This window comes from Giraffa tippelskirchi, chromosome 12, assembly GCF_054371585.1.
Source record: "Giraffa tippelskirchi isolate mGirTip1 chromosome 12, T2T-mGirTip1v1.2.pri, whole genome shotgun sequence".
NCBI lineage: Eukaryota > Metazoa > Chordata > Mammalia > Artiodactyla > Giraffidae > Giraffa > Giraffa tippelskirchi.
In genome coordinates this window covers 100,145,704-100,168,343 of record NC_137286.1, presented here as the reverse complement: position 1 = coordinate 100,168,343, position 22,640 = coordinate 100,145,704, and the positions used below count along the sequence as shown (strand labels likewise).

Sequence of the window (22,640 nt, the reverse complement as noted above, 5' to 3'; positions counted from 1 at the left end):
TGAGAATTATATATGTAAAGTGCCATATGCAGAATGCTTGGCATATAGTAGGTGTTCAGTGAGCTTCCTTCTCAGAATCCTACCCTCAGATTCCTCCGAGAGTAAGGGGGAATGGTACCTGGCTTCAAAGGCAACAAGAGGAAAGAAGTCATATTTCCCCTTACAGTAATTTTTTCCTAGGAAAATACCATATAGAGTTTAAAACAGTGATTTGAATTTGTAAATCTTTTCACTCTTTCACCCTCAAAGCTCCCAATAAGTTTGTTTGCATTCATTTAAATTCCATGAGACTAAGGAATTACTTCCTAAGAATTTTTTTTGTCATTCATTCTTCATTCAGTCAATCAGTAGGTCAAAGCATTTATGGAGCCCATAATCAGCCAATAAATAAGTATAGCTTGTCCGGACCCATGTATCTAGAGGGGGAGGGTCTTAAGTCCAATGGGAGGTGGATGAAGGGAGTGAAGACCACCAGGATGGACTTGATAAGTGCTGGGGGAGGTGAGGGCTTGGAGGAAAGGGCTTCTCAAATCACAGTGGGGAGGAAAAGCTCTCCGGGAAGAGACATGGGCCAAGTACGGATAGACAGGAAGGAGGAGAGCAGATGTTGGGGGAGGCAGGATTGACATGACCTGTTATTTCTTCCTGGTTGTATTTCACAAACGTCTCTAACATTGGAAATGTTTGTGATGTGTTTTGTCAGAATTCTAGATGACAATCCCATAAGCAGAATTTCACAGCGGTTGTTTACTGGATTAAATTCCTTATTTTTCCTGTAAGTATTCATCTAACTTTCAATCCATCTGTCTATGAATTGCAATGACATCTAAAACTAGCTTACAAAAAAGAGCTTTGAGAAAATCAAGCCTCTAAGATTTCTATTTGTCAAAACATTTCCTGTATTTCAAGCCACAATTACTGTTGCTACTTCCTGGCCATGGCTCATGGCATATTTTAAGCCTACCAGTTCATTTCCTTTTGATCTCCTTTCATTCCTTTTAGTTTTAAGGCATGTTTTTATTTGCCATGGTTGACCAAAGATAGTATTCATTTTTATCTTCTTACTACATTTAAATCTGTCAGAATCTCCCCAGAGTTCAGCTCCAACCACATTTTTTAACAAAGGAAAATGTGCCTTTGCCCAGCAAGAGTCACTGAAAATTCCAAAATCTTTGTCTTAGCAACTAAACTTTTCTTATCATCACATTTTCGGTGTTTATTAATAGACTGGGATGGTTTATCAGCAAGGGATTATTATGCTCCTTTACAGCTGATCATATAGCATCGTTAATTTTCCATTTGTGAAGGGATATCATAAATTTCCATTTGTGAAATGGGATATCACAATATCATAAATTAATCGTGCAACTTAATGTTCTCATGAGTTGTCTTCTTCCCCAAATGTCCCCCTTCTGCACTGTCATCACTTCTTAGATTTAATGCAGTTTCCAATGTGACCTTTTAGTGTCATAAATGATTAGCATTTCTCTTAAGGCGAAACTTTGGGTGTATGATGCTGGAAATGATTGTAACTTTGAAGTTTATAAGGAAAATTACCATGAACTTCAAAACTATTACCCAATATACTTTTGTTTCATCTCACAAAGTCATACTGTTTCAAATTTATTCCTAGGTTATGTATCACACTTATGCTTTCATAGTTTCTCTGACATCTGCTCCCTTATCCATGCCACATGTGTATCTAGAGACCATTTTGAAGGCGTAGTTATGTTTATGGTTTTCATCCTAATGTATTGATTTTAACATGCAAGTTTCCCAGTTGTGGAAATAGTGAAAACATTGTCCCTAAAGTGGCATGTCATTTTGTTTCTAATCAACCTCTTCTGCGTGTAAAGGTCCATGATGAACAACCACTTACAAGTCCTTCCCAAGCAGATGTGTGCCCAAATGCCTCAGCTCAACTGGATGTGAGTACAAGCTTAGTGGCTGATTTATTAATCGTCCGGATTCAGAAAGTTAGCCCTGAAGTTAATTCACAATTACACAGAGAGCTCATCTGTGCTTTTCTTTCTAAAACCAAAATCTGATCATGTCCGTTCCTGGCTTAAATCCATTTTATATATAATTTTATTTATTTGGTTGTGCTGGATGTTTGACACTGCACTCAGACTTTCTCCAGTTGCAGCACGCAGGGGGCTTCTCTCATGGCAGTGGCCTCTCTCACGTGGAGCCCAGGCTCTAGAGGACAGGCTCACCGGTTGCAGTGCATGGGCTTAGTTGTTACACAGCATGTGGAATCTTCTCGGATCAGGGATTGAACCCATGTCTCCTGCATTGGCTGGAGGATTCTTATCCACTGTGCCACCGGGGAAGTTGTATTTGAACTTTCAAGGGACCACAGTGTTTATTTGTAATTGCTGTATTTTAAGAGTGAAAAAACAGTTGCATGCCCGCAAGTCCTCCAAGATGGTTTCAAATAGGAATTTATAGTAAGGGTAAATTGATTAAAGACAATGTAGACATTTGAAACATTAAACATCAGATGTTCTAAGATGCAAAAAGTAAAATAGGATTTTAAAGGCAATACAAAGAAATTGGTAATTTTAGTGTGAGTGTGAGGAAGGTTCAGAGGCAGCAATATAGCTACTGTCTTGACCTGGAAGACTGTAGGACGCTGATCATAAAAAGAATTAGTAGACTTGGCATAACAGCCAACCCTCTCATTTCTTGGCGCTGCTGGGAGCGGTCATGTCAGAGTGTTCCCAAGGTTGTTCCCTGACGACGTGGGTGCTGCTGTCATAAGGTTCACCTGGCAGGGCGTAATCTCTCCCCCAGTGCTACTCCAGCGTCAGCAGGCATCACAAATAGCTCAGGGACTTCAGACAGACGGCTGGACCTCAGGCCTAGGGTTTCTGATTTAGTAGGTCTGGGTAGAGCCTGGGAATCTGAACTTTTAACAAGCTCCCAGGTGATGCTGAGGTTTGATTCTGGGCACTCTTAGAGCAGCACTGCTTTCAGCGTCAGTACCATGGAGGGAGGTAGAAAGAACAGACATTTTCTATCACCTGGCTTGGAGTTTGCATCATGACTCTGGCATCCAGTATTTGGAAGGCAAACTAGCCCGAGTTTCTCCTTCAGCAAAACAGAGACACAAATATCCACCTGATGTTGGGAGGACATGAGAATTTAACCATCTGTGATGCCATGGCTAAGTGTCTAAGAATGTGATTCAGGCATATCCAAGTTAGAGGGTCAGTTCTACCACTCAGTAGCTGTGCGAACACAAGAAAAGTAAATTTCCAAAGTCCTCAGATTCCTCAAATTATTATCTCAAATGGGAGGTAATAATGCCAGCTTCTCAGGAGGGTGTGTTATGCATGTGGAACAGCACCTGACACTGTGAAAGCCCAATAAATGGAGTTGCTACTATTATGGTGGCAACATTATGAGAATGCTAATAGCATGATATCCAGCATAGAGAAACATTCACTAAATAGTGGGCTGCCCTTTTGCTCATTTTTTTTTAAGTCCTAACATTAATTGGAAGGCGAAAAGAAGCAGAATATTAATTATACTGATCATGCAATAATTAGGAGGAAAGCCTAAAAAATTGGAATGAAGTAAAAATAAAGTTTGAAACTGTTACATCACCGACAAATGGCTTTAAATGTATGATTTGTGCAGAAACATTAAAAAAAAAATTTCCCTCCATGCCTTCTAGGGATTTGGAAGGCAACAGGATAAAATTCCTCATGAATTCCACCTTTCTGTCGTGCAGTTCTCTCACAGTGCTGTAAGTATACAACGGTGAATGAGGGGAAATCTAGCAGCTTTGAAAATCAAAAGAAAACATTGACAAGGAATTTCAAAGTACATTTTGTTTACAGCCTTGGTCTGAAACTACAGTACTGGAAAATGCACGCATGGATGGTGGGGCCAAGCCTTATGATTAGCTACCAACCATTTAATCTTCCTTCTTTCTGAGGGCAGTCGTTATTTCTGTGCACTCTCCCAGCTGACCTGGTACCATGGTCACCAAGGAAATGAGATAATGTGTGTGAAAGTGGTTAGTGTCGCTGCCAGTGACACACCACTTACTATCTCTCTCTTTAAAGAAAAAAAGTTTATTCTAAAGAGAAGCATTTCTAACATATTCTGGATGGCCAAAGATTCTGATTGCTGTTTTGTGTTTTCTATGAGGGCAGGAAGGCAGATGGATCAGTTAATTGGCACATTTGCGTGGTGAGCTTAAAAACACAAAAATGTGCTTTTGTTTTCATCACAGTTCTCCATATATAGTTAGTGCTTAATAATGTTTGTTGCTTGGATGGGTAGTTGGAAAAGAAAAATCATTGTATATCCATTTGTGGTACTCCAATCACTTTTCTCCAACAGACAAGAGACAAAGCTATTGCCAAGTTGCAAATTAATCAATCAGATTGAAGATTAGCATACTCAGTAAGGAAAGAGGGTGTCCTACATAGGAGATGGGTAATGAGAGAGAGCGCTGGAAAACTAAATGAATGACACCCACGTCTTCTATTTCATAGCTCCTTGTAGCTTTTGAGTCACCTTCATACTCACTTGGTGACTTCCCTGGTGGCTCAGATGGTAAAGCGTCTGCCTACAATGAGGGAGACCCAGGTTTGATCCCTGGGTTGGGAAGATCCTCTGGAGAAGGAAATGGCAACCCACTCCAGTACTCTTGCCATGGACGGAGAGCGTAGTAGGCTACAGTCCATGGGGTCGCAAAGAGTCGGACACAACTGAGAGACTTCACTTTCACACTCATTATCTCATTTGTTAACACCTCTGTAAGGCGGTCAGTCGCCAACCCCCTCTTTTTGCCATTTGTCCTGGAGAATTCCATTTCAAACAGAGGAAATGTAAAACCACTGTTCCCCCACCCCCAATTTAAAATCCGTTTGTGGGCCAAATGGGGTTGGTTCACGCTTTGCTTTTTCTGGCCTTCTTCTTGTAAGGAAGGTGCCTTGCTCAAAGATCCTCTCGAAGCCTTCTCTGAGAATCATTAACAGGGCCCAAATTTGACATTCCATGTGTGTATGTTGGGAAAAGAAAAGCTTTCTAAGATAATAAGAAGCCAAAGTGCAGCTCTGTAGCCCACGCTTGGTGCCTCAAGTTCCTTGCGGCAGCATGTCCTGGAGCCAGCGAGCATATGGAGACACTGTCAGTGAGAAACTGCCCCCTGTGTCCCACTCCAGAACATGCCTCGCCTTGAGGTTTATTAAATTACAGCCAGATCAATGGCATCTCCCAATGAGAACTGATTACTACAGCAGACTCAGACCAACAGTGCTGACTCTCACCATGTCTTACAGGTTTCTGCCTAGAAATCAAATTGGTTTTGTTCCAGAGAAGACATTTTCTTCATTAAAAAATTTAGGAGAACTGTAAGTAGCATTGTCTACTAGGAAAAATATGATTGCTTCTTCAAGATTACAAATCGAAATGACTAGTGAGACTGCTTTTTCACTAGTAGCAATCAAAATCCTGTAGACTGATATTCAAAATCAATTAAGAAAACCAGCACTATCCTGAAAACAAATTAAAATCAGACAGTGGGCTTGATATGGATTTAGCCTACTCTGATTTCCCTTCCTGTTTTCTTTGGGTGATTTCATATATGTGTGTGTTTGGGAGTAAATGAGTTTTCCATGGCCCCTTAAAATCACAGATCATATCTCTGATGGCTGGAGTACAATTAATTCTCAGTTGAAGTTTGCTGAATGAATAATGGACTGACTGAAATAATATTAATTAGCTATAACTAAACAAAGGAATGAACATACTTATTATTCCTTAAGAATTTATACTTCTAGAACAAATGAAGCAAACAGAAATGTCTAGGAAGAGGATTAGGCTCATTGAAAAATATTCAGAGAGCTCATGTACATTTTTCTGTTCAAATATATATTTTGTAGATCTAAGCCTTTTGAAAATCATCTGTCTTGCTATTAATTCATTGCTGCCCACAAAGTAGGGCATCACTGGAGTTTAAAATTGTCTGTGACATTACAAATAGGGTAGAGATCTCCTCCTCCTGGTCTGAAGTCTAAAAAATGGAAATCCATTTCTTAATCATCTTCTCCCCCATTCTTTATACCATGTTTTGAAATCCAAAAAGGACTGAGAAAAATAGTTCAGTAAGAGTAATCTGAAAAATGCTTATGAATAAGATAATTTAATCTAATAATGAGCATCATAAACCAAACCCACAAATATTTATTAAGTGCCTACAAAGTACAAAGCACTGTATTAGAACTAAAATGCTATCATTTTATGACAAAAAACAAAAGACAGCTCACTCCTTTCTCGCAGAGGAATTCCTAATCAGACCTTGGAGGATGGATGTGGATTTGGGTTATAGGGGTGAGATGAAGGAGTAGCCCAGGACAAACAAAAATGTGTTTTTATACAAACTTAAGAAAACAGTGGTATGAAGTCGACATTCAGAAGATTTTCCTAACCCTCCTCTTATTCTACACTTAGGCAAAGCCCTCCCTCAAAGAAAGAGCCTAATTAAGAGACGCTAGTTTTCCTTTTTTTAGTACCACCAATAATTCATTCCAATCCAGACAGCATCAGCATGATGGAAGAAATTCAGAATTCAATAGAATGAACTTGAACAGGGCATTTATATTTCTTAAGCTGACAAAAATGTTAGATAATTTTACTGTGCCTTCATGACCACAAACCCCTCCTGGAGAGGAATAAGTCCACTTAGGTGAGGTCACTTAGATCCTTTTCACACAGAAGACGACTTTATTTTTCAAGGTAGCACTTTGCAGGACGTTTTCTAGGTGTATGAGATCATCGTCCTCTTGCTCTGTTGTCAGGCTCCCTCTGATCTGTGCACACCTGTGGCTTTCCTCTGAGCCACGATCCGTATGTGTTCCTTGCACCTGGAGCACCAGACCAGAACACCAGCTGGCAGGCTGTCTACACTTGGATGTCATGACAGCACCGCAAAATCCATCTTTTGAAGTTAATTTACAGATGACCCTTACCGCACAGCTTGCTTCTTCCCCTAGACTGTCCCATCTTAGTCAAATGATCATTCTTCCTGGCAGCCTGGCTGGAAGACTGCTCCCTTCCTTCTACCTCTCTTGACACTTGATATCCTATCAACACGTAAGTCCTGCCAGTGCCTCCTTAAACCCTCAGCAGTTCTCACGTGGTCCAGAGTCAGAGGTCCCCCTCCTCTCAATCTCTGCCTTTTCGTTTTATATTTCAGTCTTCTAACAGAATTACCATCCCATAACCCAGAGCATATTTTGCCACTGTCCTGTTTAACATTCTCCCTGCTTGTTGCCTTCGATAAGGCAAAGTCTTTAATGTGGTTCTCAAACATTAATGTTCAGAGGAATCACAGGGGATGCTGGCTTTAAATGCATATTACCAGGCTCCTTCCAGAGATTCAGGTGTGATGGTTATGGAATGGCCCCAGGAAGGTGTTCTTTTTACAAGCATCCTTGATTCAGATGCTTGAATTGTACTCTGAGAAATGCTGCCTTGGGATATGTTCTCAGCCTTCCCATTTTGTCTCCATGCTCTTTTATGGGCTCACCCCCTCTATGTCTCCCCATCCTTTCTATCCCCCATCCATGCTAGACCACTTACTGACCCCTGACAGTGTCACTGACTTTTAGCATCTATCCTCTGGCCCTGCTTCATCCTTACCTGAAAACCTGTCTCCTTTGACTCCACCTATACACATCATCATTTCAGTAGCTCAGTCATATCCGACTCTTTGCAACACCATAGACTGCAGCACGCCAGGCTTCCCTGTCCATCACCAACTCCTGGAGCTTACTCAAACTCATGTTCACAGAGTCGATGATGCCATCCAACCATCTCATCCTCTATAGTCCCCTTCTTCTCCCGCCTTCAATCTTTCCTAGCATCAGGGTCTTTTCCAATGACTCAGTTCTTCTCATCAGGTGGCCAAATGTTGGAGTTTCAGCTTCAGCATCAGTCCTTCCAATGAATATTCAGGACTGACTTCCTTTAGGATGGACTGGTTGGATCTCTTTGCAGTCCAAGAGACTCTCAAGAGTCTTCGCCAATACCACAGTTCAAAAGCATCAATTCTTCAGTGCTCAGCTTTCTTTATAGTCCAACTCTTACATCCATACGTGACTACTGGAAAAACCATAGCTTTGACTAGATGGACCTTTGTTAGCAAAGTAATGTCTCTGCTTTTTAATATGCTGTCTAGGTTGGTCATAGCTTTTCTTCCAAGGAGCAAGTGTCTTTTAATTTCATGGCAATAGTCACCATCTGCAGTGATTTTAGAGCCAAAAAAATAAAAGTGTGCCCCTGTTTCTACTGTTTCCCCATCTATGGGACCGGATGCCATGATATTAGTTTTCTGAATGTTGAATTTTAAGCCAACTTTTTCACTCTCCTCTTCTACTTTCATCAAGAGGTTCTTTAGTTCTTCTTTGCTTTCTGCCGTGAGGGTGGTGTCATCTGCATATCTGAGGTTATTGATATTTCTCCCAGTAATCTTGATTCCAGCTTGTGCTTCATCCAGTCCAGAGTTTCTCATGATTTACTTTGCATATAAGTTAAATAAGCAGGGTGACAATATACAGCCTTGACATACTCCTTTCCCTATTTGGAACCAGTCTGTTGTTCCACGTCCAGTTCTAACTGTTGCTTCTTGACCTGCATACAGGTTTCTCAGGAGGCAGGTCAGGTGGTCTGGTATTCCCATCTCTTGAAGAATTTTCCATAGTTTTTGGTGATCCACACAGTCAAAGGCTTTGGCATAGTCAATAAAGCAGAAGTAGATGTTTTTCTGGAACTCTCTTGCTTTTTCGATGATCCAACGGGTGTTGGCAATTTCATCTCTGGTTCCTCTGCCTTTTCTAAATCCAGCTTGAACATCTGGAATGTCACGGTTCACATACTGTTGAAGCCTGACTTGGAGAATTTTGAGCATTACTTTGCTAGCGTGTGAGATGAGTGCAATTGTGTGGTAGTTTGAGCATTCTTTGGCATTGCCTTTCTTTGGGATTGGAGTGAAAACCAACCTTTTCCAGTCCTGTGGCCACTCCTGAGTTTTCCAAATTTGCTGGCATATTGAGTGCAGCACTTTCACAGCCTCATCTTTTAGGATTTGAAATAGCTCAACTGGAATTCCATCACCTCCACTAGCTTTGTTCACAGTGATGCTTCCTAAGGACCTCTTGACTTTGCGTTCCAGGATGTCTGGTGAGTGATCACACCATCGTGGTTATCTGGGTCATGAAGATCTTTTTTGTATAGTTCTTCTATGTATTCTTGCGACCTCTTCTTAATATCTTCTGCTCCTTTTAGGTCCATACCATTTCTGTTCTTTATTGTGCCCATCTTTACATGAAATGTTCCCTTGGTATCTCTGATTTTCTTGAAGAGATCTTTAGTCTTTCCCATTCTATTGTTTTCCTCTATTTCTTTGCATTGATCACTGAGGAAGGCTTTCTTATCTCTCCTTGCTATTCTTTGGAACTCTGCATTCAAATGGGGATATTTTCCCTTTTCTCCTTTGCCTTTTGTGTCTTTTCTTTTCTCAGCTAGTTTAAGGCCTCCTCAGACAACCATTTTGCCTTTTTGCATTTCTTTTTCTTGGGGATGGTCTTGATCCCCGCCTCCTGTACAATGTCAGGAACCTCAGTCCATAGTTCTTCAGGCACTCTGTCTATCAGATCTAATCCCTTGAATCTATTAGTTACTTCCACTGTATACTTGCAAGGGACTTGTTTTAGATCATACCTGAATGGTCTACTGGTTTCCCGTACTTTCTTCGATTTAAGTCTGAATTTGGCAATAAAGAGTTCATGATCTGAGCCACTGTCTGCTCCCCATCTTGTTTTTGCTGACTGTATAGAGCTTGTCCATCTTTGGCTGCAAAGAATACAATCAATCTGATTTCGGTATTGATCATCTGATAATGTCCATGTGTAGAGTCTTCTCTTGTGTTGTTGGAAGAGGGTGTTGGCTATGACCAGTGCGTTCTCTTGGCAAAATTCTGTTAGCCTTTGACCTACTTCGTTTTGTACTTCAAGGCCAAATTTGCCTGTTACACCTGGTATGTCTTGACTTCCTACTTTTGCATTCCTGCTGCTGCTGCTAAGTCGCTTCAGTCGTGTCCGACTCTTAGCGACCCCGTGGACTGTAGCCTACCAGGCTCCTCCGTCCATGAGATTTTCCAGGCAAGAGGACTGGAGTGGGGTGCCATTGCCTTCTCCTTTGCATTCCAGTCCCCTATAATGAAAAGGACATCTTTTTTGGGTGTTAGTTCCAGAAGGTCTTGTAGGTCTTCATAGAACAATTCAACTTCAGCTTCTTCAGCATTACTGGTTGAGGCATAGACTTGGATTACTGTGATATTGAATGATTTGCCTTGGAAATGAAAAGAGATCATTCTGTCGTTTTTGAGATTGCATCCAAGTACTTCATTTTGGACTCTTTTGTTGACCATGATGGCTATTCCATTTCTTCTAAGGGCTTCTACAAATCATTAAGCTTTGCTCAAACACTTCATAATTTCCCAGGCTAAGTTTGATGAGTCCTTCCTCTGTTTTTCATCTGTACTTCCGTAATAGCCCTTGCTTCTTTCTTTTCTTATTTTATAATCTAGTTTTTAAATTCTAAGCTTTTTTAGAGAAAGAATTTTCACAGTTATTTGTAACTCCCATATATCCATCAGGAGCACCATAGCATCAGAAACAGATCTTTTGTTTGACTCCTAGGCAATTTCACATCTGTTTCATTTTTAATGCCTTCTCTGGATCAGAAGGATATTTTGGACACTTAAAGATTCCTGATTCCTTCTTTACCCTGACAAATCTTATTTTCACATTCTCTAGAAACACTTCCTTGTTATTCTTTCTGGAATGGACAGCCCTATTAGAGTCAGATCTAAATTCTCAATTTATTCTAAAAATAAAAGCACCATCTAAAAATAGATGAAAAATATGTGAACTTATCCATTCAGGATCATCTGGGTGGATAGTACATGGTCAAAACTCTTAACTGGAATGCAAAATAAGTAGAAGACACTGGTCTTGACCTCAGAAAGCTTCTAATGTAGTTGGGTAAACAGGATATCACGTATGTGAACCAAATAGGAATCGTAGAAACAATGAATGGTTAAATGTACAAAAAGTACCTAAAACAGAGGAAACTAATGAAAGTAGACCTTGGAGCTAGGTTGGGAATGTGTTGGAGAGGAGCTGAGAGGAAATTCCAGACTGGAACTGGATAAGCAAAATGTCACACGTCTGAAAGTGGTGGAAAACATACCCATTTGGCTGAATCACATGGCTTAGTTGTGTAACAAGCTCTCAGGTTGGTTAAAGTAGATTGTATTTTCTGTTATGTCAAAGGGGATGATGACAGTTGTGAGGAGTAACAACTATGGCATTTATTTTCAGTGTAATTGCTTTGGGTTTTTCACTGTCACCAACAGGGACCTGTCTAGCAATATGATATCGGAGCTACCACCCCACCTTTTCAAAGACCTGAAGCATCTACAGAAACTGTAAGTTCTTCTTCCCACCCTCGTTATCAGAGTTAAATGGCAACATCTTGAGTTTCCAAAATAATAACATCCTGATGCTTCTTTCCTCCTCCCTTCTAATGGTACAAAAGGAATCTGTCATCCAATCCTCTTTTGTATCTCCACAAGAGCCAGTTTGGAAGTCTTAAACAACTTCAGTCTTTGTAAGTGAAATGTAACAGTATGTTGATTGTGATGTTAGTGGGTTGCTTTACTCAGAAACACATTTATTTATAAATGAGTATTTGGCACACAGGAGGGCTTTTACTGTGAGCATGCATTCTCAGACAGCTGTGAATATCATGGTTACCATCACGTATTGAATGACAACAGAATCTCATTTTTTACCATTCAGTGTATAAAGACCATTTCTGGGTTTGAAGCTACACATAGCTCCTTCCTGAAAATGGGATTCTCATGGAAAAATCTCATCTTACAGTTCTCACAAAGATTTAAATTTGCAATAGTTTCATCACTAAGTAGTTGGTTAAAAAAAATAAATTTTTAAAGACTTCTCTATTTTTTCCCTTTCTTCTTTCCTACAACAATCTACTTGATATCAATCTGCAGACCATGCTTTTTACTTTTCAATCAGTAAATAAAAAATTACTCAACAAATATGAACATTCAGACAATACTGTTTACTGTTTTACAATTTCAAATGTACTAGATTTCAAATGGTGCCAAGAACCCTGCCAGTTACTCTTAGAACCTCATCAATTCCTTTCCCATAAACAGCCATTGTTGATCAAAGCTTTTCTTTTTGTCCCCCAGAAAGCACATACTACCTTACCTGATCTCAGCCAAAAGCTTTTCTTCATTTAATTCCAAAAACCAATCCTTAATACCACTTTTTATTCTTGCTAAATAGCTTTCTATTGAAAATTAATACAAGATTTAGATTCTCTCTCAATAGGTTTTAGTGAACATCCAGTGATGAAAAGTCTTGGTTCCTGCTCTCAAGAAGCTAGAATATTAAACATATATATGTATATATATATATATAGGAAGCATATGCTCATATGTATATATATATATGCATATGTATATATGTATATGTATATATGTATATGTGTATATATATATACATGTATGTATGCTCCCTTGGTGGCTCAGACAGTAAAGAATCCTCCTGCAATGGACCTGAGTTCAATCCTTGGGTCGGGAACGTTCCCTGGAGAAGGGAATGACTACCCACTCCAGTATTCTTGCCTAGAGAATTCCACAGACAGAGGAGCCTGGCAGGCTATAGCCCATGAGGTCGCAAAGAGTCAGACACAACCGAGCGACTAACATGATGATGATAATATATATGTGTTACATATATATGTGTATATATATATATATATATATATATATATAATACATTGTTCTTAAGTATAAGAACAGACCTGAGAATGTGGACCAAATGATCTTCCCTTCACTCACCACATACTGAATTCTAAAAGCCAAAATATCATTACACATCCTGCCTTTCTGAAAGGTAATTCAAAGTAGTAACTATTTACTCCATATTTCTCTTTCTTCTTTTCTTTTCTTTCTTTATTGCTTCATTTCCTATTCTCTAAAGATTCATTTACACATTTATTTTGCAAACATTTATTGGCCAACTTAATCATAGCACTGTCTTGGGCACTCAGTATACAGTAGCCTCTGTTCTTTTGAAAGCTACAGGCCATTCACCAAATAATCACATAACCCATGTAATGGCGAAGCTATGATAAGTCCAAAAGAAAGCTAGATATCAAAAGAAAGAAAAGAGAGAAAAATTATTTAAAAAGGACTCCAGAATTTTCTGTAGGAGGGGTCCTGTTCAGTAGTAATAGTTGTTCCCTAAGTCTCATTTCTGACCATCAAAATCCTCTATAAAAGACTCAATGAGCAATGGACAACTTGGAACCTTGTCAAGAAATCCTTATTCTGATTTGCCCAAAAGAAACTGAATGAGAATCACGCATTTTTCAAAATAAGCCTTAAAAGTAATAGGTTTCTGTCTTCCTAGATTATCCTCTTTCTACCTACATTTCCTGAGAACATGAAGATTCCTCTAAATCATGTCACCCTAAAGAATCTTCAAAGAATCCACATTTAAAGAAGCTTCTGGATAAATGAGGAGTGTTGGGGGTTACCATTGGAGCCCCCCGAGGACGTTTTATGGGGCTGGAGGAGTGAAAGGAATTATGCTTCCCACTGTGGTCTGAGAAAGCAATTGCCCTGAATCAGAGTTCCTCTTACCACTCTCGTGGTTTTCCACCCTGAAGACACATAGGCCAGGAAGAAATGACTCTATTTAAATCTGGGTTCTTACAAAACTCACTTTGGTAATGTTCTCAGGCTGAAAATATCAGCCCCTATCTGAAACCCTCTAACTCATATTGTTTGGTTTATGAGATCAAGCTACAGAACCAATTTCACAGTCACACAAATCACAGCTGCCATTTTTACATCAAAAAAATGAATGAAAGTGTTTTGTTAGAAGGTAGTTCTGCATGTGAAAGTGACAAAATCAACTCCAAGTTATGGGAGGCATAAATAGAAATGGCAATTTTCTAAGATGGTTTATTGTAAAATTTTCATCCTAATTTGAATTGATAACAGAAGATTTTGAAGCATGTTTTTTAAGATCGACAAAGCAAACAATGATTAAAAAGTTAAACCCTAAAATCATGAAACCTATTGTGCCTATTTTCCAGAGACCTGGAAAGAATAGAGATTCCGAATATAAACACACGGATGTTTCAACCCATGAAGAATCTTTCCTACATGTATGTATGTATGAAAGAACAGAGAAGAAAATATGGTGAAATGTTACAGATGCTCTAGCGTAAACTGTCTAATGTATCACTGCAATGTGTTTTTATGCAAGAAAAAGTCTTTTTTATTGAGAACTTTTTAATTTTGTCACCTTTGGTCCCTGTTCAAATAGAGTTCAATATTATGATGTGCCGACATGAATGACACTTCTCTCTGGAAACACGCTGTTTATCCAATTGAGGCCCAATAAGAGATCAGGGTACCAGAATGCCACATATTACACAAGATGAAGTCACTGGCTAATGGTACTCAAGAGACCTGGAAACATTAATTCACCTCACATGAGTGAGCAGTCGGCCACTCTAAGATTTGAGCCCTTAGGAAGAAAGGTGCTATATAAATTCCAGGTGTTGTTTCTGTTACTGAGTGCACTGCAAAATGGAGGTAATTCATCTTTATAGTAGTTTTTGATAAGTCACGTTAATATATTTGGCTAAAGTGCACTGTGTAAGTTGTGTTAATATATGTGTATATGACATGATCATTTCTTTATCAACTGTGTAAACTTTATGTTCTGATTTAAAAAATTAACCATTGTCATCCACAACAATAGGGAGGATTCGATGTAAGATATCAAGTTGGGTGCAGCAATTGGCTGAAATGGTTAGTGTGAAGGTGCACTTTGGGGAGAATATCTTGTTTATGTCTGTGCAGCAGGACTGATTACCCAAAGACAAGTATTTGATGTACATCCAAATGGTTTTCATAACTTCTCCTTCTGTGGTTCCAGTAGATAAATATTTAATGAGGTTAGTGTTTCCTTGTTGCGAGCAGAATGTGAGGTCTTCTTAGAACAGAGAAATTCAACCTTTGTAGAACTTCATGGAGAAGCAGCTGCTTTAAATGTGAACCTCCGGTTGAGGTCAAGAAGGACCCAACGATTAACACAAAGTGTGTGAACATGGTTCCTTCCCTACTAAGTGACCTAGTGATTCTCCTTTCATCTTCCTTGTCCATCATTTATTGAAATACATCCACCTGCCCACCTGCCCTGGCCACAGCGGGCAGAGAAGCTGGACCACTATAAGCTGTTTGAGGGTGGGGGTGCCTGACACAGCCAGCACTAAACCATTCCTCTGCTTGTCTAACAAGCGTATGTGTCTAGTGCCTCCCTCAGGCCAGGGGGAACACAGGGATCAGTGAGAGAGAGAAGAATCTGCCCGGTGGAGCTTCTGTGGAGCTTCAGGAGCCAGAAAGTAAACTAGGAAACAAATAAATGATGAAGAAATGCTGGGAAGGAAAGTATAGCGAGTTCAAAGGATGAAGGAAGGGGAGGTAGATGGTTCACCCAGAATTCAGAGCTGTGACAGTCAAGCAGCCCTGAATGGAGGGGGGCAATTCTGAGAGGAGGTTCTTGCAGGCAGAGGGAAAAGCAAAAGCAGCACACTGAGAAGAAGGTGAACCGGCTTGTTTGAGTATCAGAAGAAAGCCCACGTGTCTGGGTGGAGTGAGCATGGTCGGGAAGCGGTGAAATGATTAGAGAAGCCAGAGGTCCAATCACAGGAGGCCTGGAAGCCGGGCAAAGTAAAGCTTTCTTTAACATGCTAGTTTAGCAAAATTGAATGGACAGATTTAAAAAAAAGGATTAGATGAGAAAGGAACTGAAAGAGATGGTAAATGGATACAAAAATAGAACGAGTTTTATGGGAGAAAATCCTAAACATAACAGGTTTGGAGAATGACCTTAAATCCAAATGACCTCCCCAGTTTAAACCCTTCAAGATTGCACAAACTTAGATCATAAATACACCAATCACAGACAAGCCTGTATTTTCCTCTAGAAATGGTTTAAGTCCTTCCAGGCCCTGACCAGGAATCTGTGTAGCTGCTTCTCCTACTCGCTGTCATGAGCCTGAATTTTCTAAGTCTCATGGACCCTCCCTTCCTGCCCCTACCAGGGAAAAGAAGGCTAGTTTAAGGGAATAGACTCAAAAGTAAGTACAAGACAGGAATGTTTTTAGCGAGACTCCTAACATCCCAAAACCAATCCCCTGAAAGTTTGTTAAAGATCAGTTTCACAATGACCATCAACTTCTTATAACATCCCAGAGAACCACCCAACGTGACAGGGAAAATTAGAGCCCTGGAGACATCCCATTCTCACGTCCTCGCCACAGATCCCCGTGTTCTTTAGGTTCTTCACCTTTAAAGGAAGAAGACTGCCTAGAGTAAAGTAATACTGAACGAAGAACTCTATCCTTCCATAATCACTACTAAACAAAAATAACCAAGCCTAGTGAAGCCACACACCTACCACAGCTGCAGCCCCAAATAGGACTGCACCTGTCATCTCTGTGTCATTGCTGTCGAGTGACTCTTTTTTCCCTTTGACTTTAGTTATTTCAAAAACTTTCGATACTGCTCCTATGCTCCCCATGTCCGAATATGTATGCCCTTGACTGACGGCATTTCTTCATTTGAGGACCTCTTGGCTAACAATATCCTCAGAGTATTTGTCTGGGTTATAGCTTTCATAACCTGCTTTGGAAATCTTTTTGTCATTGGCATGAGATCTTTCATTAAAGCTGAAAACACGACTCACGCTACGTCCATCAAAATCCTTTGCTGTAAGTATGTTTCCTGTGTAAATGGATTAAGGGTATCTTCAGTGCGCTGTGCTCTAGATTATATCAGCCTTCAGCGAATGACATTTAATATGAATTAAATATTCTGGGAAATTTTTTTAAAGTATGAAAGTCCTATTGTTCTCTTTGGTTACTCTGTTCTGGATTTCATGAGTCTGCAGTGATTTATGTCTTAGAAATGAAGTAACAGGGAGTCAGTGAGTCAAGGGATGGATTATAGGACAGGTTGTAGGTTACAAAATTATGCTTTGTTTAACCTTTAATTGCAGTAACATCCATGTTTCTCAAGCCCAGAAAATTACTCCCTTTATTAAATATGTAAGTTATATTTTTTTACTGTTTAAAACCTAGATTCCCTACATGACCCTATTGGACTGTAGCCCATCAGCCTCCTCTGTCCATAGGATTCTCAATGCAAGAATACTGGAGTGGATTTCCATACCCTCCTCCAGGGAATATTCCTGACCCAGGGATCAAACCCTGTGTCTCTTACGTCTCCTGCATTGGCAGGCAGGTTCTTTACCACTAGCACCACCTGGGAAGCCCAGGCTCCCCACAACCCTAATTATCTCTCTGCTGCTGCTGCTGCTGCTGCTAAGTCACTTCAGTTGTGTCTGACTCTGTGCGACCCCATAGACGGCAGCCCACCAGGCTCCCCCGTCCCTGGGATTCTCCAGGCAAGAATACTGGAGTGGGTTGCCATTTCCTTCTCCAGTGCGTGAAAGGGAAAAGTGAAAGTGAAGTCGCTCAGTCGTGTCCAACTCTTAGCGACCCCATGGACTGTAGCCTACCAGGCTCCTCCATCCATGGGATTTTCTAGGCAAGAGTACTGGAGTAATTATCTCTCTACCACCACTTTTTCAAAATTATAAAGATGCAGTGTAGTACTTTAGAAATAGTACACCTTTTGAAGTCTGTTGACTCCTAAGTACTATTGTGGGTGTTTACGTTAATTCATTTAGTACAGTATAGAGGAAGCAGATCTAATCAGAAAACGACGACAGAGATGCTGGAACTACCAACACACATTCTATGATTCTTCAACAGGTGCGGACTGCCTGATGGGTGTGTATTTGTTCTTCATTGGCCTTTGTGATCTAAAGTACCGTGGGCAGTATCAGAAATACGCGCTGCTGTGGATGGAGAGCTTGCAGTGCCGCCTCCTGGGCTTCCTGGCCATGCTGTCCACTGAGGTCTCTGTCCTCTTGCTCACGTACTTGACCCTGGAGAAGTTCCTGGCCGTTGTCTTTCCCTTCAGTAACATTCGTCCTGGAAAATGGCAGACCCTGGCCATACTCATCTGCATCTGGATTGTGGGGTTCTTAATAGCTGTGACTCCATTGTGGAAGGAGGATTATTTTGGAAACTTTTATGGAAAAAATGGAGTATGTTTTCCACTTTATTATGACCAAACAGAAGATATTGGAAGCAAAGGGTATTCTCTTGGAATTTTCCTAGGTAACTTATTTCTCATTTCCTGGACAAACGTCATTTTGATAGAAATACCACAAATTTCAGTAAAGCCATATTTGTCCATTTCAGAAAGTAAGCAAATATAGTTAAGACTGTCTCCTTTTTTTAAAGAAAAGTTCTTGCTGCATATTTATTAAATTTTTTATTAAGAGATTTAGTATGGAAAACAAAAACATACTGTCAGGATCTCCAAATGATCTTTTTTATTATCTGTGAGACCCTTTGATTTTATGTTCATACATAGTGACAATGATCTGGAGGAATTCCAGTTCACTACCATGTCCTGTGACCCTTCCAAGTTATTTGAACTCATTTTTTCACAGTCTAGATATGAGCTAAATAAATAATAATAACAAAATTCTTGAAATTCACTAGCAGGAGATTATTTGAGTGGAAATGCCAGAAGGGTTTATTGCCTTTCATAAATGCAGCTCTAGAATCAGCAACGGAAGAGTGCTTTCCCATTTCCATAATTCTCCCTAATTTGTTACAAAAGAAAACCCAACCTTCTCTATTACAAGTGAATGAGAAGTTTAGCCCTTAAAGATTAAAAAATGTTTTATATTGTCTAATAGGTGTCTCTCTTGCTTAACAGTAAGGCCATCTCCGTGTTCTCTCTTTAACCAGGGCTGTATCATCAATTCAGTTCCCCCTTGGCGTCTGGTCCCCTCATCTAAGGAGGCAATAAGCTCTGTCATCCTCTCTTTCATCAACTGTTTTTTCTTCAAAGTATGCCTCTGACTTCTCTTTCTTTCAGTCTCTACCTACTGCTGTCGCCTTTGTTTAAAGCCTTATGACCTTCACCCTGAATTATTACATTAGTCCTTACTGGTATTTTGGCCTCTGGGGTCTTTGCTCTCCTGTTTATCTGTTCACACCTGAGTATCCAAAGGACTGAGTATCCTCTGCTTGGAGACCTTCAGGAACCCCCTACAACCAAGGTCAAGTTTAAATTAGTCACTTAAAAGCCCATCACAAAATGGCCCTAAGCACCATTCCCAGCTATTCTAGTCCTATTCCTTCTCCCTCTGAAAAAAAAAAAACAAACACACTTTATTTGCACCATTTTAATAATGCTCCTCACATACTATTTGTTAGTAGTTTTTTCATGGCTATATCATGTCTACAGTGTTGTAAGCCATTCCCAGTACAGGTGCACTTCATGGAAAACTTCCCTCCCCGACACACACATAGACACACACACACACACACACACACACACACACACACTACCTTATATTCATTGATTCAAAAAGGATTTATTGAGCACCTACTATAGGCCAGGCACTATTTTGGGTACTGGAGATCAAATAGATTGGTCCCCACAGACCTGCAGCCAGAAAGCAGGATGAAGACAAGTAAACACGTCCTCGTGTCACCGGCTGACAGAAGTCAGGAAGGAGGAGTGCAGAATGTCCTAGGAACCCCAGATCTGAGGACCAGGGAAGGCGTCCCAGTAAAAATTAGCCCAAACTGAGCCCCAAAGCATGAGGATACACTGGCCGAGTGAAGGCAGACATTGTGTTGCAGGAGTTAGAGACCCACAGCCAGGGAACAGGCCCAGATAAAGGGCAAAAGAAGTTTGTGTGGCTGGATCTTGTGGTGGAGGTGTGGGGGTGGTTAACAGGGTTTAGCACACGTGTACACACACACACACATACACACACACACATAAATATCATCTGCATTTACACAGCTTATTTGTGAGATATGGAGTCTTAAAGGCCCATATTTTTGCTTAAAAATAAGAATATATAGTTTTTAAATAATTTTTGAATTTTAGAATATGTTTAGATTTAGAGAAAAGTCGCAAAGACAGTACAGTTTCCTGTATTCTAGACATACCTCACCCAGATTCCACATTGTTAACATCTCACATTCCTATGGTGTTTCCAGAACATACACTTCTGAACGTTTCTATAGGTCTGTTTTCAGGATTTGTACCAGAGAAACATCTTTAACAGTCATTTTTTTTTTATTCTTAACTTTCTGACAGTAGGCCTAAGATCAACCAATTTTGTGAAATCCAATTGTATGGCTTTGTAGTGAGATTCCATGGGAAATGTTTTGGATAAAAACAATGAAACACCATGAATTTATATTAGTTTTCCCTAGACTTTACTAGTCTTATATACAATCTACTCAGATGGACATTTTAAAGCAACTTTGAAATTATATGGATATTTTACACTCACTATAAGAAATAAGATGAGCACTCAGGATTTTTATGGTAGCAAGGATATAAAAAAGTGACCAAAAGTCACTATTATGGGATAAGTGACTCTAAAGCAGTAATTCATATAGTTGAATTTTTAGTTTTTCTCTTACTCTTCTTTTTTCTAAAACAGTCTAAAAAGTTCTGAATTTCGGTTTATATTACTATGGGCAATCTGAAAGAAAATAAAGATGTATTTTTTGTCCTAAGTATTATTTTTATTTAAGACCAATAAACATGAGAAATAATGTTTCTGATGCTAGTATCTTCTTGATATCCCAAGGTTATCTTAATCATATTTATAAGATAGAGGAATAGGGCATATTGATTTTTTGATATGTACATGTGATTACAGTAATTCCTTAAGGTTTGAATTTGCAGAGAGCTAAAAAATTAAATAGCCTTTTTCCTGCTTTAAAAAAGCTACAGATCACCTCATGATATACCTAGATCTGAATTTCAAAGTCTATAATTCTTGGTAATGTGCTTGTGTATTTGAAATATCTTTTTGCTCTGGTGAACCCAATGCTTTTATTCCAGTTTATAGCCATGGGTTCGGGGTTTTAGCTGATTACCACCCGGCTAATACAAAGAATGGTTCTTGGAAAAGGCACCATATCAAACATCTAAGAATACAATATTTCTACTGTTGATTTATACACCCGAGATGTTAAGAGGTGTGCTTTTCCCTACAGGTGTGAATTTGCTGGCTTTCCTCATCATTGTGTTTTCCTATACTGTCATGTTCTGTTCCATTCAAAAAACTGCCCTGCAGACTTCAGAAGTGAGCAGTCACATGGGAAGAGAGGTGGCGGTTGCAAACCGTTTCTTTTTTATAGTGTTCTCTGTCGCCATCTGCTGGATTCCTGTATTTGTAATTAAAATTCTTTCCCTCTCCCGGGTGGAAATACCAGGTCAGTCCCTTCTATGATTCCCAAGCACGTTGTGTCTTCTTTCGTTCTCTGTTTGACGAGGCCAGAATACAGGGTCTTACGTGTAGCAAATTCTCCACAAATACGTACAGCTTGAGTTACGATTTCCTCAGTGTATATATATATATATATATATATATATATATATATAAAATAAATATATATATATGTGTGTGTATATATATATATATATATATATATATATATATAATTTTATTTATTTTTACTGTTCTGGGCCTTCCTTGCTGTGTGGGCTTTTCTCTAGTTGTGGCAAGTGGGGGGTTACTGTCTAGTTGTGCACGGGCTTCTCATTGCAGTGGCTTCTCTTGTTGCAGAGCACTGGCTCTAGGGCATGTGGGCTCAGTAGTTGCAGTTCGTGGGCTCCAGAGCACAGGCTCAATAGTTTTGGTGCATGGACCTAGCTGCTCTGCAACATGTGGGATCTTTCCAGACCAGAAATCGAACCCATGTCTCCTGCACTGGCAGGCGGACTCTTTAGCACTGAGCCATCAGGGAAGCCCTCCTCAGTGTTTCATAGTCAGTATTTTACGATAGGAATTGGGTAATGGTGTAACCCTGACTAGAATAATAAAAACACAGGAGATAGAGAAAAACTAAATCTTAGTGTGTCACTTCCACCTGAGCTAGATAGTGGTGCTTCACCAAGGGTACATAAAACAGAACAAAATATTTATGCCCAGGTTCCAGACTGGGCCTCTGAATTCAGTCTATAGGGACCAAGGCCTAGATATGGGTATTTTAGAAAAGATCCCCCTGTGGTTCTGAGGCGCACCCCCCTGGTTAAGAACCACTAGTCTGTTTCATGGCCCTGGCCGTGTGGTTGTCACACTGGGCCCTGTGGATGGCTAAGTAACAAATGTGTGTGTGTGTGCTTAGTCACTGTCATGTCTAACTCTTGCGACCCCATAGACTATAGCCTCCCAGGCTCTTCTGTCCATGGGATTCTCCAGCAAGAATACTGGAGGGGGTTGCCATTTCCTTCTCCAGGGGATCTTCCTGACCCAGGAATCAAATCCAGGTCTCCTGCATTGCAGGCAGACTCTTTAAGTAACAAACTCCTGCAACTATTT

The 22,640-nt window shown here is 40.0% G+C and overlaps 1 protein-coding gene across 1 annotated transcript in view; it reads left to right on the top strand.

Moving 5' to 3' along the window:
• RXFP2 (relaxin family peptide receptor 2) overlaps positions 1 to 22,640 on the top strand; it is a 54,572-nt gene that overhangs the window by 28,239 nt on the left and 3,693 nt on the right. Inside the window, exons 8-15 of the mRNA XM_081547292.1 lie at positions 704 to 775; positions 1,857 to 1,928; positions 3,683 to 3,754; positions 5,301 to 5,372; positions 14,224 to 14,295; positions 16,682 to 16,911; positions 17,977 to 18,387; positions 21,313 to 21,531. Of these exons, the coding sequence (XP_081403418.1) occupies positions 704 to 775; positions 1,857 to 1,928; positions 3,683 to 3,754; positions 5,301 to 5,372; positions 14,224 to 14,295; positions 16,682 to 16,911; positions 17,977 to 18,387; positions 21,313 to 21,531 (1,220 nt within the window). The remainder of the gene's footprint in view (positions 1 to 703; positions 776 to 1,856; positions 1,929 to 3,682; positions 3,755 to 5,300; positions 5,373 to 14,223; positions 14,296 to 16,681; positions 16,912 to 17,976; positions 18,388 to 21,312; positions 21,532 to 22,640) is intronic.